The 16,019-nt window shown below is 42.6% G+C and overlaps 1 protein-coding gene across 1 annotated transcript in view; it reads left to right on the forward strand.

Annotated features, from left to right (window-relative positions):
• The window catches only part of LOC100747736 (aryl hydrocarbon receptor protein 1), a 160,195-nt gene that overhangs the window by 113,029 nt on the left and 31,147 nt on the right, over nt 1–16,019 (forward strand). The window contains exon 3 of the mRNA XM_033322834.1: nt 11,746–11,864. Within this exon, the coding sequence (XP_033178725.1) occupies nt 11,746–11,864 (119 nt within the window). The remainder of the gene's footprint in view (nt 1–11,745; nt 11,865–16,019) is intronic.

Below are 16,019 nucleotides of genomic sequence, written 5' to 3' on the forward strand. Positions count from 1 at the left end.
TATATGCCTCGCCACCGACAGCTGCCCTCCGCCGCTGGACACCGTGCTATAGCCGCTTAGATAGAGACGACGGAATGCATTAATACAATTTGCCCTCGTATCTACAGCTGTACGCGCTAATTATAATGTGATTTGCCTTTCGAGTCCGGTCTTTCGTGCGTCCGCCTCCCTCGAATTTTAGTCTTACGTTCTGACTCCGCTTGTCTCAGGATCGAGATCACGATCTTAAAGAGGGGCCCGGTGCTACCCAGGGGTAGTTGCAGATCGTTGTGGGTTTTAGATCGGAGATAGTAATCGTTCTGGTCCAATTAGAACCTTTTCGGTTGAGGTTGAGCGAACGAGGCACTGTGAAAAGTTCGCGGTTTGTACACGAGTGCAGGAAAGTGATCGAACGCTTGTAGACACTTTCCATGAATATATATCGTTATGTGCTCGTAACACGTTGAACAGTTTGCCACTGTTGCGAGACACGATCATTAGGTAGATCGACGTGTAATATTAGTCAAAAGATTGGAATTATTACAGGTATTTTCTGTAGATTACATGGAATTTTTTAAAAATTGGCCTACGATTTATACGTTGAGTCCGGCGAAAGTTTTTCGTGAAATATCTCGTTAATTTAAAAGATGATTGTGGCATTAATTTTGAATTATTAATAAAATTACTAGATCCAGATATAATTGGAATAATAGTTTCCAATTTTTTAACAATAGCGTGTATAGTGTGTTTACGATTTCAACGTTTCAGGTTGAAACCATGAATCCATGAATCCATGGTGAAATAGATAACGTTTGGAACAAATGTTCTGTCAATGTAGATAGGAAAAATACAAAAAGCTGAATCGAAGTATATCTTTCATCCGAATCTGGTCTGCTGAAACCTTCATATATTCTCAACATTAAAACAGTTTCTTGCCGGTCAGAGATTTTTGTCAGACGATAAACTGACAGGTATTTTATATTAAAAAATAAAACATAATTTAAAGCCTCAAGGTTGTATACTTACATACATTGTTACATGCTTACGTTTTCAAGTCAAGTCATCGGCGGTTAAATATTCCTCGTTTAACGAGCTATTCAGGGAAGAGACTCTATCTCGGTAGATTGATCGCGTTTCCAAGCATAATCAGCTTTTTACAAAGTAATTCGCGTCGCTCGATTACCATAAAATCTAGCAACTCGGTGGATTTAGTAGCAGCCTAAGGCTTTAAAATATTTTTAAAACATCCTGACACCGCGTTATTTATCGACTCTCTCTCTATCGTTCGTGTTTCTACACGTAAGTCACTCGCGTGGCCTACTTCGTTTATTATTACCACAGGCTCTGGAAAGCTCCACTATTATATTAGCGGAAAAAGTCGCACTGTGAACGTCCCTCGTTTTTTAAGGCTAACATTCTCGAAATGCTGAGATGCGGTAGCAACGAGAAGCTCGAGTTAAAGTTGAAAGAAATATGGATTATAGGCCAAACGATAACCAATGACGACCACGTCGACGATGATGATACACGACCGTGTCTGTGTGCGCCGTGTTTCCGCTACAAGATTGCTGCTCAAATCACCTTGACACGAGTCCATTGGCATTAAGGACTGCTTTCCTGCGATTCTCTCTTACTGTGTACTCGCCCTCGAGAGTTCTCCTCTCGAATTTTCCCCGTTTTTTGATTAAAAAAAAAAAAAACACTAAATCGCGATAAAAGAGGTACACAGAATAACTTTCCGAAAGAGAACACTTAAGTGGTTTGGTTTTCTTCAATGATAAAATCGCGTCGAAGATCTTGTGTAGTCGAAAGTTAATTTCTAAGAATTTTAGAACCTTAAGAATCCTCGTATCGTGTAACTGTCCACGCAATAATTTTTCATCTTCGTCGTCAAAATTTACAGCTCTTCTCCCGGCGAAGAAAATTTTATCTGAACGAAAAATATCATTTTTGAGGGTCTCGGAATTCCCAAAATTCAGCTATCACGGAACAAGTTTACGAATAAGAAATTTATACTTCCTACGATAAAATTCGATACTCTTTTTCGTATATAGAATTTTATCTAGAGAAAAGTCCATTTCCAAAAATAAAATTTCCTTGGAATTCGAACGACATTTGTATGGTCATATTTCCTAGATACCGTCTGAGCGTGGTGTAATTGATTATATTAGATTGTCCGGAAAGTGTCTTTCTTTCGCAAGCGTGTTTTTTACAACAGTGCACCTTCATACAAACGTGAAACCAAGTCTGTGAAACGTTACGGTGATTATCTCAATAACACAAAATGGATCGTACGTAATTCAGCAAATAATATAAAACAAAAAACGTTGTGCGTCTATTATTATTATTCCCTCATAAAACGAAAGAAACTTCTCGGACAACCTAATAATAATCGAACTCGAGGTGTTCACAGGATAGTACGATGAAACAGAAAGTTTCTGATTGAGAGAGGACAAGAGAGGGAGAAGAAGGGGGAGAGACAACGCGATTCACGGTCCGCGAATAATTCGCTGTTAGCGAGCTAATTAACAATAGATACAAATTGGCACGTTAGTCGCGTTTATGACACACGCGCATGTCGTGCCGCGTGCACATTTCCTCCCGCGACGTGTAATCATTCGTAATTGCACCGGGTACGTGGTCCTGTTGCTGGCTATCCGCTCTAATGCCACGGCGAATATCAATCCGCTTTGTCATCAGCCCAGAATTTTTCCCTTTCAACTCCATATGCTTCGATCGAATCTTTGACGAAACATCAGAGATTAACGTCTTTGCCAATACGATGTTACGTGAAATTCTACGTTCGCGAAACTTTTGCTTGCCACAAAGTGAAATATCGAAGATCGAATCTGTGTTATTCTGTCTTCGGAAGATTCATGAAGCTTATCAGTAAGTACTAGATCAATTAATCTCTTCGTAGCAGATATTCATACCAAATAGACCAGTCTTTTATGCAGATTTATGATTCCTATTGGACCGTGGATTTTTACGAATACAGTTAAAACACGAAGCATTTAGAACTCTCGTCTACACCATGCTATTTTCAAAATATTTAAATATCCATCGTCCGAACGATTAACTGTATCGTTAAAGATATTGGCTAAATAAATAACTGTAGAGGTTTATGCAAATTAATATTGTAACCAGACTGGGAATTTTTATGGAAATTTTAATTGATACAACAATACCATTCGTAATGGCATTCTGCTAATCGTACGAAACGATTATTACACTTTAAATATTTCCTACGTTTCCACGTTTTCCATGCGTTCTGTGCACGTTTGCATCTTTAATAGACCATAGCCATCAACGAGGGATCTACTCGTAATGAAATACAAGACAATACAAATACATAGTCGAAAGTTGGAACGAACGTAGAGAGACGTTGAGAGAGTGCGTTTCAGCCCCTTTGAAAAGGGGTTGTCGGACGTTTGAGACACGTCGAGTCCCGAAATGAAAATATAAATTTCCACATACGTATGGTTTATTAGAGTTCCTGTCTAAGGATAACAGTCTAGCCGGGCAGAGGGTCCGTTTCGTTGCGTAATGAGAGATTTTATCGCGGTTACAGGGATAGGGCGGGGCAACCGCACTCATGCATTATCACCCCACTTCTGTCTGACGGATTACTTTATACGGTCACTGTACATAGAGAGAGGCGGCAGGGGCCGGTCGCGAGCGGCCGTGTATCGTGGCGTCGAGCACTAAAGAGCGCTTGCGAAACTACTCTCTTCCTCGGCTGTGCTGCTGCTGGCTCGTCGCCTCGATAAAAACTGTCGGCGTCTGGCTCTGCCCGACGAGCGATATCAGATCGTGTATACGCGCCGAATATACCCCGCCGCGGACGCAATTTCTTTTCGCTTCGCTCTGACGGTTCGCGCCCGATGCGATTCGGGGGTTGAATACGTGGGTATACGTTATTCCACGGACTCGAGAAAATCGGAATATCGACGTATCGTTATTGATTTTTAAAGGCTTTGCTTTTGAATGTAAATCGTGTAAGAGAACTTTTAGAACTCGAGGAATATATATAGATAGATAGAATTCGTCGAAAGAACTCTATCGAGACTGAAATTGGAAAGCTTTCACGTATACGTATCTCTCGTAACTGTTTTTTTGCTTTTGAATCGAGGAAATTTCAATATTCACATAGGTTTGTTAATTTTTAGAAACTTTGATTTCGAATATATCGCACAGCTGAGGAATTAAAACGATCGAAGAAACGCATTTTCTTTCGTTCGGTTTTGACAGAGCTTGCACCTTCTATGATTGGGCGGCAGAAGGAGGGGGTTGAATACCCTGAAAAGAGCAGTATTCTTCGTCGAACAGTTGTAGAAGTAATGTTTCTTTCAAAGAAAAGTACAGAACGGTTTCTCGTATATCTGTCGGACCAACCACGAACTCCAAAGAATGAAAAATAACATTCGAAGCGCTCGATCGTCGAATAAAGAAACACTGCAAACCACACTCTCAATCTACGAACTTGTATGGTTTGCAAGATTCGAAAGGGGACAGGAGCACAAAGGAGTGGCCGGGTAATTACCCAATTGGTCGTTGCTTTATAAATCGTCGATCAGCAACGCGAACGTATGTACGATCGCTCGTTACGACCGGCTAATAATCTCTCTTCATGGCTATTATCGTCAGAGGTAGACCGCGAATTAACTTCGTTTCCTCCAGTTTCTGCCATCCAGCTACGCCGGAAAGTTGGTTGCTTCTCTCTTTCCTTGTATCTTTTCCTTTTTCATCCGCGCGAAATCGCGTCCCTTTCGACCGTACCGCGATTTCCGCTCCGGTAACGCGCACCGGACGCGAAAGAATCGAAATCGCGGCCTAATTATTTCCACGAACCGGAGCCAGCGGTTCGCGTGAACCATCAAAGACCACGTTGCTAAGTCCTCGCGCAATCACCTGCCAGAAATCTAAACGCCCTTCTTGGGAATCAATTATCCTCCTCTTATTAATTATCGCGATTGTTGTTGATTGAGTGGTTTGTGTATCGACAATTGCTTAATCTTCCTGCACGATGTAGATGGAATAATTCGATACAGTCGACTAAATTACGAAGGGTGTTAAGTAGCAGTTTGGAAAACTTTCGAGGTGTGATTCAACCCTTTAAATTTCAACCCTATTCGTCGATAGACGATGGAAGAAAGATTTCATGGAATTTTAGAATAATTTTACTTTTAACTTTAAAATATGTTTTCCATGTTTTTCTTCGCTAATAGTAGGGGTCGTGGAAATGCTGCTACATAGAACGTGTTAGCCGAGCATTAACTAAAATTTCGTTGCAATAAATGGAGTTGGGATAAATGGAGTTCTACTGTGCTTTCAATGTCTAGTTGAGCAAAGCCGTGCCGCGAGGTCGGATAGGCCCGCGAGCAAAACAGATCACGGACTTTAGAACGGGCAATTAAAACGTTCGAGGAGCCTATAGATCCGCGGTCGAGATAAATAATGGCCGAAGAGTATGGCGGAGGAACGGCGGCAGCGAAAGGTCACGACACTATGGAACGCTCGCTGCGGAGGTAATTGGTTCGCGTGGGGAGGAAGAATACGCGATAATTGGCCGGGATAAGGGGATTACGAGGTTCCCGGGTAAAAACGCCGAGGATCGGTGGTTTTTCAGAAAGCCGCCAGGGACCGATCGAAAAAAGACTTTTTCGCGGTTCTTACCCGACGAAAACCACTTCGTCTCGCTGCTTATCGCGCGCCAGCCATTCGTTTTCGCGACATAATCAACCGAGAATTGTGGCGAGCGTGTGTGTTAGTGCGCGTGCCTCGCGCCTAATCTTTCATATTCGTTCGCCCCGCCAGGAATCTTGAACGACGATGGCGACTTCTGTGTCCCTCGTTGGCGTGCGATTCGCTTCCGCTCTTATTATATGTCGAAGCTTTAGACCCTGAGGCCAGCTGTTAGATGATCGATCACCGGGTTTTTGGACGAAAGGCAACGTATTTGTAAATGCATCTAGCATTAGGAAGGAAGTAGTTGGGGGTTGCTAAAAAAGGGGTAACATTTTCGGCTGGTTTCCTGTGAAATTGAATTGCTCGAAGAAATTGAAATTCTGATGGTCAATGTAGAAGCGAGAGAAGGAGTTGTTCGTCAAAGTTAGGAACATTAATAGCAACCGGTTCAGTTTGTCCGGTCGAGAAATCGCTAAAGATTCGAGAGTATAATTTTTCAGTTCGAAGGGGAGACGAGCGTCGTTTTGCGTTTTCTTTGAAACGACAGCCAATTGCTTTATGTTATATATTTAAAAACAGAACAGAAGCGACTGTGAAATTTCTGCTAAGGCTGTTACAAGTACATTTTACTCTACCTCGAGTGCATTCCACTACTTCAAGTGCAATTTAAGTACGCTTCGAGTCATCAGATTTGTTTCAAACGCGCTTCAAAAAAGCATCTACGTTCTACTTGTCGTGTATCGTATTGATTTCTCGGAGATTTAAACAATTTTGAAAATAGATATTCGATATTTTAAAGCACTTAAAAGACGTACTGAACCCTAAGTATATCGTTAATTTTTCATTTTGGGAAAAGAAACTACAGCTATCGAAAGATACGTTGTCTGATTAGTTCGTTTTACGTCTATTTTGCTGTTCTTATTTAGACATATAGTCCAAATAAAGTTTCCAACAGACAAGGTATTCCTGTTCCTTCGTCAGGATGACGGTGCGTTTCACGCAGGCCGACTCGTCCCGGCTCGGGCTAAGTGAATGGTTAAGTAAGTGATTATCTCCTTGAGCGTATAATCGATCGATGATTAATGGGATCGGCGTTGTCGGATGCGATTCCAATTAGGAAGCGTCCACGGTGATCAACGCGTCGATACGCGTGCCGCCGCTTGATTGTTTCAGTCCACGTGGCCCATACGATGGGCGTGCCAACGGACCATTTTTAATTTCCTCCGTCACTTTTGCCAAATCGAACCATTCTGTCATTTTATTACCAACGATAGCCATCCTGTTTAATATATCCAATTATAAAAGCATTCTAACCGGTTTAAGCAGAAGCTTCCATAATCACAAACTAACAGATAACAAATTACAATTTCTATTGGCTCGACGTGCCACATAATTCACTCTTCTAAAATCCTATACGTATTCTTTAATATTTTGAATATAGGAGATACATATTCTCTTCTTGTTTCTTTTCTGTAGTATCAATCACATTTGATACTAACTACGTTTAAGCATTGTATCAATATAATTGACTTTTACGTACAATCAGATACAGCTAATGGTGATGCAAGATTTTCGAACGAAGTGTTACCCCCAATTGTTAGTACTAAATTCTACTAGATACTAAATTCCTATCGAGCTATAAATCCTATGAATTATAAAATATAGACGAACGCGAATTAAATAAAAGAATAATATTGCATGTAAGAGATTCGTAAGTAAAACTGTTGTATCCAGGTGATTGACAATTGCGTACACCGACGAATTAACTCGTCTTCCTTTTCATCGCAATATCGAAGAAACTTCAAACAAAAGAACCCCCATAAAACGTCCTCTCGACAGCATCTGCTTTCTGTAGAAAATTGGACGATAAACGAATGATGGACACGTCCACACCCGATAGTCAACAGCTTGACTAATTCAATTGCCGTCACTTTTGGCTCGGTAAGCGTGTCAGGCTCAAAATGTAGCCTAAATCGTTCGGCAAACAAGCATGACGAGTAAACTTTCGCTCCCTCGTGTGTAAGATCGTGTTTCACGCGTTTCGAAGCGTGCACACGAAGAGATTCACGCGTCCATGAAGGGCCGTACGCCATCGCTCCGGTTCGCGCATTCCGATTGGCCTCTGGCTACTTTTCATTCCGTCGTTTCCGGTCCAGTCCGTCGGCCTCCTCGCGAGTCGACCTTGCGCGAGGAAGTGCAATTATTAACACGGATCTCACGGACTCATCGCCGTACCAATCTCTCGTTGTTCCACGGATTGATCCTAATCTACGGATGCTTTTCTTTATTTCACGTTTCTTTCAGTTGCGTTGTTTCGCGCAGTTTCCGTGACGTCCACGACACCTTTCTTCCGGTGACACATAGAACGAGCCTTCCCACGAGAGTCGCTCGAACACGATCATCTCCGACGATACCGCGCTCTTTTCTAACTCTCCTTTGCTGCAAATAAACGCGAAACGAGTCGAATCGAACGCATCCTCGAGTTTCGACATCTGGTTTGTGAACTTGAAATCGAATTAAAAGTAGCGTGGAGCTGGAGATTTGCAATGCTGCCATGGAGTTCCTTCGTGAAAAAGTTTTAGGGTAACTCGAACGTGGCGCAGCCCTATTTTTACTCCTATTTTAAGGATAAATTCAAAATTGAAATAAAGATAGTGGTCTCTGATAGGTAGAATCGATATATGACGACGTTCAAACACTTGTTTTGTGCGTTAGTTGTGCTTTGTAATAGCGAATGTACATATTTTCTAACATTTTATATTTTTTAATTTGATAAAAGTGTGGGAAGCAATCGGAATGTGACGCAGCCTCTCTCTCTCTCTCTCTCTCTCTCTCTAATTGAAATAAAATTCCAATTGCCTTTCATTACACTGAAATGTATCGTACGAAAAATGCGTCCTCGAGTCTCGATATTTTCGAAATAAACTGCAAATTAAGATACAACGATATTCCATGACGAACACGAGCGTGAAATTTACGTTTGCTTTGCTTCTGCATACACCTGTACGATCGTTTTCATACAGAGACCGTGGCGATGAATTACACGTCGCCCATTCACATCGATTCGTTCCCTCTGAAATCAGTGGATCGTTCTGCAAATACTCTGGTGCACGGTCGTTTGACACAGGAATTCTGTCGGAAACGCGAAGAGTCATCGATCGGGGAAGCATTAGCCACGGTCATTAGCCGTAGACGGAATGAAAGAGCATTGAAAATCGAATTGTCGTTAGGGTAAATAAAGCGAACGCAGCATCGTATCCTGCGGTACGCCGTTATCCCAACGGCCATCCTAAATGGGATCCTGTCCCAGAGGGTCGCGTGGCAGAACGCGGCCGCTTCACGACATTGCGTGCCACTATTTACGAGTGAACAACCTCCGTGTTGCTCATCCTTCCAGCACGCGTCATTCCTTCTCTCAAACGTTCCTTTTCGACAATTCCTTCCCGTTCCTCGTCAGGACAACCTGTTACTGCTCGCCGTTTCATTGACTTTTCTATTCTGCTTCGCTAATGGCGAAAAGATTGAGATAATTTGCCGCAATTGAAACTGAAATTATCGCTTAAAAATACGTACGAAATTGTTGGTGAAAATCGGAGCGATATTTTCAAATAATATTTCTATATGTAAAATATCTCTATTCGTAAATGACGTTTCCGTATTTCTACTTGCGAAATTATTCGAGCATTCCGTGCCTCTAATAGTAGTCTAAGCAGTCGCGATACATTTTGAGTGGAAAAAGTTGAACTTTCCATTGCGCATTCAATTCCTTGGAACATTCTCTACATGCGGTAATCTGCGTTGAACATTTGCAAAGCAGGATTCCATCATCACCATTAAAGATTAAGAACATCGAAACGCAACGTAGGTGATTAATCTTGAGTCAGGTTCTTCCTGGATAGAGTGGCTGTCGTCAAGGAGTAGTAGGAGGATAGTACTAAGTAAGCACGATGAAAACTGGCCTGGAGGGTCGCGTGGCGCACGCGTGCTTCACTGAAGGAACATTGCGTGCACCTTTTTATGAGCGGCCATCGGCGAAGTCGCACATCTTTCATGCACGCATCGATACCCTTCGACGCTAAATGCTCCACGAGGAGGTTGTTCACTTTCGAAACGCATCGGCGCGGCGGACTCGTATCATCCGGCTCTCCGACCGGCGGAGCTCACAGGTGGTCTTGTTCTTATTCGTTACACGGTCCGCAACGACGACAACGCGGTGATACGACGTGGTGCTTTCACTTCACCTCGGCCTGGAACTCCTGAAATATCGTATTTTACCCGGCCGCGATCGGTTTCTTCGTGTAAATGATACGAAAATCGTGTGTCGACCTCAGGGTCCCCACATTGGCTGCGCGCGCGCGCCGTACGACAGGTTTCACTTCCACGTTCGAATCTCCCAGTGAATTGTTTTCGGTGCCCTAACAACAACAAGCGTTCGTTGGAATCGACGTGTTTAACCATGCCGCGAACCTCGGACCTTTCATGTCTCGAGTCTCGTTCTAAGGAACAAAGAGGATTTGCAACGTTTTGAGAAGATCTAACATCTCATCGATATTTTTATATTATATTTGGAGCTTGGTTTCGTTTTAAAGGACAGGAACATTTACGATATATTTAGGAAGATTTAACATGACCTTTCATGTTTAACCTTGTTGCGATCCTCGGATTTTTATATTTCAAGCTTGGTCTCGTTTTAACAAACAAAAAAGTGTACGTGTTTCATGAGAATTTAACATGGAAGTTGATTTCTAACCTTTTTTGTATTCCAATATTGGTGTCATTTTAAGGGACAAATTGGATTTGCAACGTTCCAAGGAGATTTAACGTGAAATTTCACGTCATTGAATTTGACGTGCATATTGTACGTGTTATGTAAAACATTTGGAAATTCTATCGCTGCTGTAGCGAAACGCAACTGTCGTGATTATATCGGTAAAATTTGAAACACAACCGAAAATGTATATAACACAAGTTAGAAGATATTTATTACAAGACACATATGCATATATTATAATAAAATTCTATATAGATGAACATTTTGCCCAGTTCCTAGATTCCATAGAATACATGGTAATTTCAAACTCTTGGATCGCTAGCGACGATTAGACACATTTTACCAAGCTTATCACTCAAATATCCAATTATCCGTTACTTTTGTAAAATACAATCGTATTTTCTAAAATTAGAATGTTTTTCGTCCACGACTTACCTTCTATCCGCACCGTATAATCTCCTCTATCATAGTAATGTAATTGTCACAGCGTATTACTAGTCTTGTTCTGACTCATCGTCGACATTGCCGAACCTATAATCATGCTAAACGTCAGTTTATTTCATCTTTATTTCGAGCGATTGCATTTTATCTCATCATGTACTCTTTATCTTCGTTCTTATCGTGCGAAAGTCAGTCGAGAAAGAGAAGAGGAGGAAGAGTGGACATGGCGATCGAACAACCCGAAAGCCTTTTTTATCTTCTCAAATCGAATCCTTCCGCTTGAGAGAAACGGACGGTTTCCACCGTTGAGGTGTCGTTGTTATCGTTGGCCTGTGTAATCCCCATCTTCGAATCGAATCCTTCCGCGAGAAAAAAAAAGAGGAGAAGAGAGAAGGGGAACGAGTCATCCGAACGGCGAAAGTATCAAACGACGGAAGGAGATTAATGGAGAACGGTCGCGGAGAAGATCCGGCAATACGTGACAGGATGTGAGCGACACTTCCTTTTAAGCCCTATAATAAGCCGTCGATCTGTTGCCCGTTACACCTGCCGTACCCCTTTGCTTAACATGCACGCTATAATTGCAAAATGTACGAGAACCAGATCCTTGCGTTAAATAATATTCTGTCGAAGCCGCCGAATTTTTACGATTTTTTACTCCGCGAATTTCTCTTGTTGCCCGGATATTAAGTTTAATGCTAGAGATGAAATGTCGCACGACATGTATGCGTATCGTATAACGTTTGATTAACATGAATACTATAAGGTTAGGGTGTGCATAATGTCACAGATCATTTTTAGAGCGTTACAGGTGAAAGTTTCGATTAAAACGAGTTAACAAAGCGCTAAACTGTTCTCTGTTGCAGTGGTGATGCACAAAGACAAGGAAGAAAATTCGCACCACGATTCGCATTACCGGGCGAGGGAATTGGCGGCGTTCGCTGCCTACGACCATCATCATCTCGATGGCGAAATGTTCCTGCAGGTGAGTTTTCCAAGACACCGGCTTCGAAGTCGACTCGATAAAAACAACTCGCATAGCCTTAATATATCTTATCATTTGCAAAGATACTGTACTAGAGCTCCTCGTATACGACGAATCCTTCAACGATAGAAACTACGCTCTAACAATTTGAGAGACAAACAGAAGCAGTCTTCGAGTCCTTCGCGATAAACGAGTTTCCCGATTACTCTCGATAGATTGGCTTTTCTTCGGTGAAACCGCAAACATAATTACAATGGACACGGTCCGTCTCAAACTACTGCCGTTTCACTTCCTCCGTCTTCTCGTAATTGCGAAAACAACCCTTAAAATTGACCACGAAATCCGCTAGAAACCCAACAGTCACCCGATCGCTGCGATTCGGTTGCTCACAGCGAGAGGCTGCAGAGAAAGAGGCGGGAGGACGGCCTCGGATGGAGGGAACGGGGCGAAATTAAATCATCGCGAGTGAGAGGAAAAGACAGGAAGAGGCGAAGGAGAGCAAGCGGGGGGGAGAGATATCCGGCTGATGAACCGGCTATGAAACCGAGGCGTACGAGGTGTCTATTCCTCCAAAGTATGGAAGGGTATATACACGGATTAATGGCGGTGTATCATGCGAGGCTATTACGTTCCCTTTCCTGCGTTTTAGCTGCACACACGGGAGAAACAGAGCGAGGGTGAGGCACCTAAGTGGGGGATACGATACCAAAGATACTGGTGGGGAACAGTGGAATACAGACGGTGGGGATAGAAACGATATTGCTCGCACGTACGAAGCGGTACCCGCGATTCCATGCGATCGAACGATTCCTGCCAGCATCTATAACGGCCGGTTATTAATTGCTCGCTGGTTAATTGCGTTACGTAGCTCGTGCCGCGAGCTGATCCCCGGACGGGACATTCTGACAGCTTGAAACGCTAGCTGCCGTCATTTTTCCACGCGTCCTCGCGACCTTTAGAAACATAACAATGGGGTGTTTTTACAATTTTTAATGATTTTTGTTCTTTGTGTCTCGTGTTTCTCTTTTTTCTGTTGCAATGAAAGAAAGAGAGAATCATTTGTGAAGTTGAGACTTTTGGTGTAGATTAAAATGATAGATTAACAGGGTCGAAGAGATTAATCTACCGGGAATGACATTATAGTGTTTAACAAAGGGAAAGAAAGATGAACTGTTGTTACGTGAAAAGACGATGAATTAATAGAATGGTGTTTGGACTAGATTGGATTTTTTCTGCGATTTGTCTCGTAACACGGTAGATGTTATTGATGTTAGGATATTAAGTGTTTCAATATTTGGCTACTCCTCGCACTATCTCGCAATTTCCATCTAAATTCAAGCAGCACGAAGCAACCACGTAATGCGATCCTTCCCATCTAAATTCAAACAGCAATCCTCGGCAAAAGGAAGATGGCAAACCGAAGCTCGCAACATGGACTCAACATCGCCTCTTTAATTAACTAGAAACGTAGCTTCCAGACGCAAGACATTAAGAAAAGAAGAAAAGAAACGAAGAATCCGGTCTAATAACAGCGATCGGTTTGCCAAAGTAGCTTCTGCTTCAAAAGAGCATCGTATCCCCGTGTACAACACGAGAATCGGATAAAAGTTTCATCCATGAAACACTTTCAATAATTCCACGAGGTAGCAGAAATTAACCGTTGAGCCAGGCCTCGTATTTTCTCTAATTCGTGGAGTTCCTTGAACCTGTCCTTCCGAGGACTTCCCTCGGCCTCCTACGCCTTTCTTCTCCCCCTTCGCCATTGGTCGCTTCTGCCTCCTCCTCTTCTATACCCACGTTATACACCGTTTTGCCGATCCTCATAAAGTTCACGAAGCCCGACAGTAAATCCGGTTTATGACAAGCCGACCGCCACCACCGGACACTCACGAAATTACGGCTGAACGATCGAATTTTTATACTCCTCCTTACTACCAATTATAGTGTTTAGAGGAGGACCGCGCGACCGTAGGATCCAAAGATTTCTCGCTTCATCCCTGTTCGAATTTCATACTCGTGGAATTATCTGAGTCTACGTAATCATTAAGTAGTAGCAGTCGATGTGGAAGTCATTTTCTGGAAAACATACTCGTACATAGATATGCAACTGTTGCGTCTATCACCGCCATTGGAGCAGCCTTGAGAAAATGTTATAGCGATTAAGTCGATAAATGAAAGAACAAAGAGTAAAGCGTTATCGGATATTAGACTTTTTTAACCAGTTGACTTTTTTCGACGAGTATACTCGTCACGAAGAAATGACAATATTTCGTGTCACGACGAGCCCCGTCGGTAATAAAATAGAAAAACAAAATAGTTGTTTCATTACAATTTAACTCTACGTTACAACAGCCACGTGTACCCTGCATTTGACGACGTGCACACTTTTCAAAGTTTTCAAAGAGGTCGCGACAGCTAAACTGATTAAGAGTTTCTTCGGAATTCGCGATTGTTTATTTGCCGCGATAAACAAGCTTGTAAGTAATTTCTTTCTGTGAGAATTTCGACGCTAAACGTACATCTGAACGACAAAATCGAGAAATACGAGAAATAGATAAATTGCGTGGACGCACCGCGTGCGTCAATATCGCCGAATCTACTGGAGAAAGAACGAGAATAGGAAAATGATGGCATCTTCGTTTTATTCCGTTAAACCGTAAATTGCTCGTAATAGTTACTCGAGACGATTGAAACGAGGAGGTTGCGTAGCCGGAACGATAGAAAGAGTATCGTTGCATAATTTACGCGAGCAAAACCGAGTCCCTTGGAATATTTAAGGCAATTTCACAGATAGCGATCGCGGCGGCTCGCGGAGATAGCGTGCAAAGAGATACTTTCCCGGTGGATACTTACGATTTTCTCAACGGCCCGCGGATGCATTACTCGCGGCGAAGGTTTCCTAGCGCGAGACAGTTAGTGCGCGTTTTCCAACACTTTCGGCCGCGTTTTAACCGGCAACGAGAATTTCTGCCGCGACGGGGCAACCCGTAAATCCGTCGGCTCGGCTTCGTACGCCTCTCCGCGAATTCTTCTTTCCCCTGTTCGTTGTTTTTTCTTTTTTCACGAATTAAACGAGTTAAGTATGTAACGAGCCCGGCCCCGATATCTTTATGGCCGATCTCGATGAACAATTACTTATTAATAGTCGCGCTTAATGGGTCACGCGACCGTTTAATCACCGTAATAATCCTCCGTTGCATTTTTTCAGCCGATTTATGCTATCGAAATTGGAAGTCTAGTATTCCGAAATTTCGAAGATTGCCGTGCTAAAGCTCGAATTTTAGAAATTTGTCCCGTGTAATTTAATTTTAGAGAGCTTTAAGGTTCCTTAAAGCTCGTGCAAGCCTCTTTATACGATGACATGTTGCCTACTTGCAGATCTTGAGCGGATGTCGATAGCATTCAGTCGCTCGTTTATTCTCTCTGTTCGTCCCATGTTGCGTTTTTCAATGATCAACTTCGAGTCGATGTTAACTACATATCAATTGCAAGTTCTTGTTCGTTTATCTTCTTTCGTCGACAGTGACGACGAACGAAATTGAAAGTTCTCAGTATCGAGTCCTGGAACTTGTTACACATTTCTCGAGCCAAGTTTTGCAACTCTGTGTCTACGATCTATGATTTCGGAAAGACTTAAAGACTCTTTGCAGTTAGAAATTCCAGTCGTCGAAGGCTTTTATATTCTCATTACCAATCTGAAATTAACGCAGACGAAATTGGAAGTTGTAAAAATAGAATCTTCAAAGCCCGTAACGCTTCCTGAAACGAAATTCTAAAATTACTCAATTTCACCTACTCAATCTCGTTTCAGCGAACTCGAATGTATTTTCTAATCCTAAATCAACGTCGACTCTGTCAAATTTTTCGTTTATCCTGGCTCGTTAACAATGACGATCGACAGAGCCAAGTGCCTGAGATCTTACGGGGTCGAATATGGGCACCGTATCAACATTAATCAGACTGGTCCCGGAGCGGGTTGAAATCGCCGGGATAAACTAATAAAACACGCGTACGCGTTCACGGTTGCCCCGCGAAGGGGATTTTTCAATCGGCGAGAAGAACATACTTTGCCAATCCATTTCTGCCATCTCTTGCAAATTATCACCCCGAGCAAAGCGCACGATATCCACCCCCCGTCGAGAGTGCGCGCCTCTC

This window comes from Bombus impatiens, unplaced genomic scaffold (assembly GCF_000188095.3).
Source record: "Bombus impatiens unplaced genomic scaffold, BIMP_2.2 scf_0672, whole genome shotgun sequence".
NCBI lineage: Eukaryota > Metazoa > Arthropoda > Insecta > Hymenoptera > Apidae > Bombus > Bombus impatiens.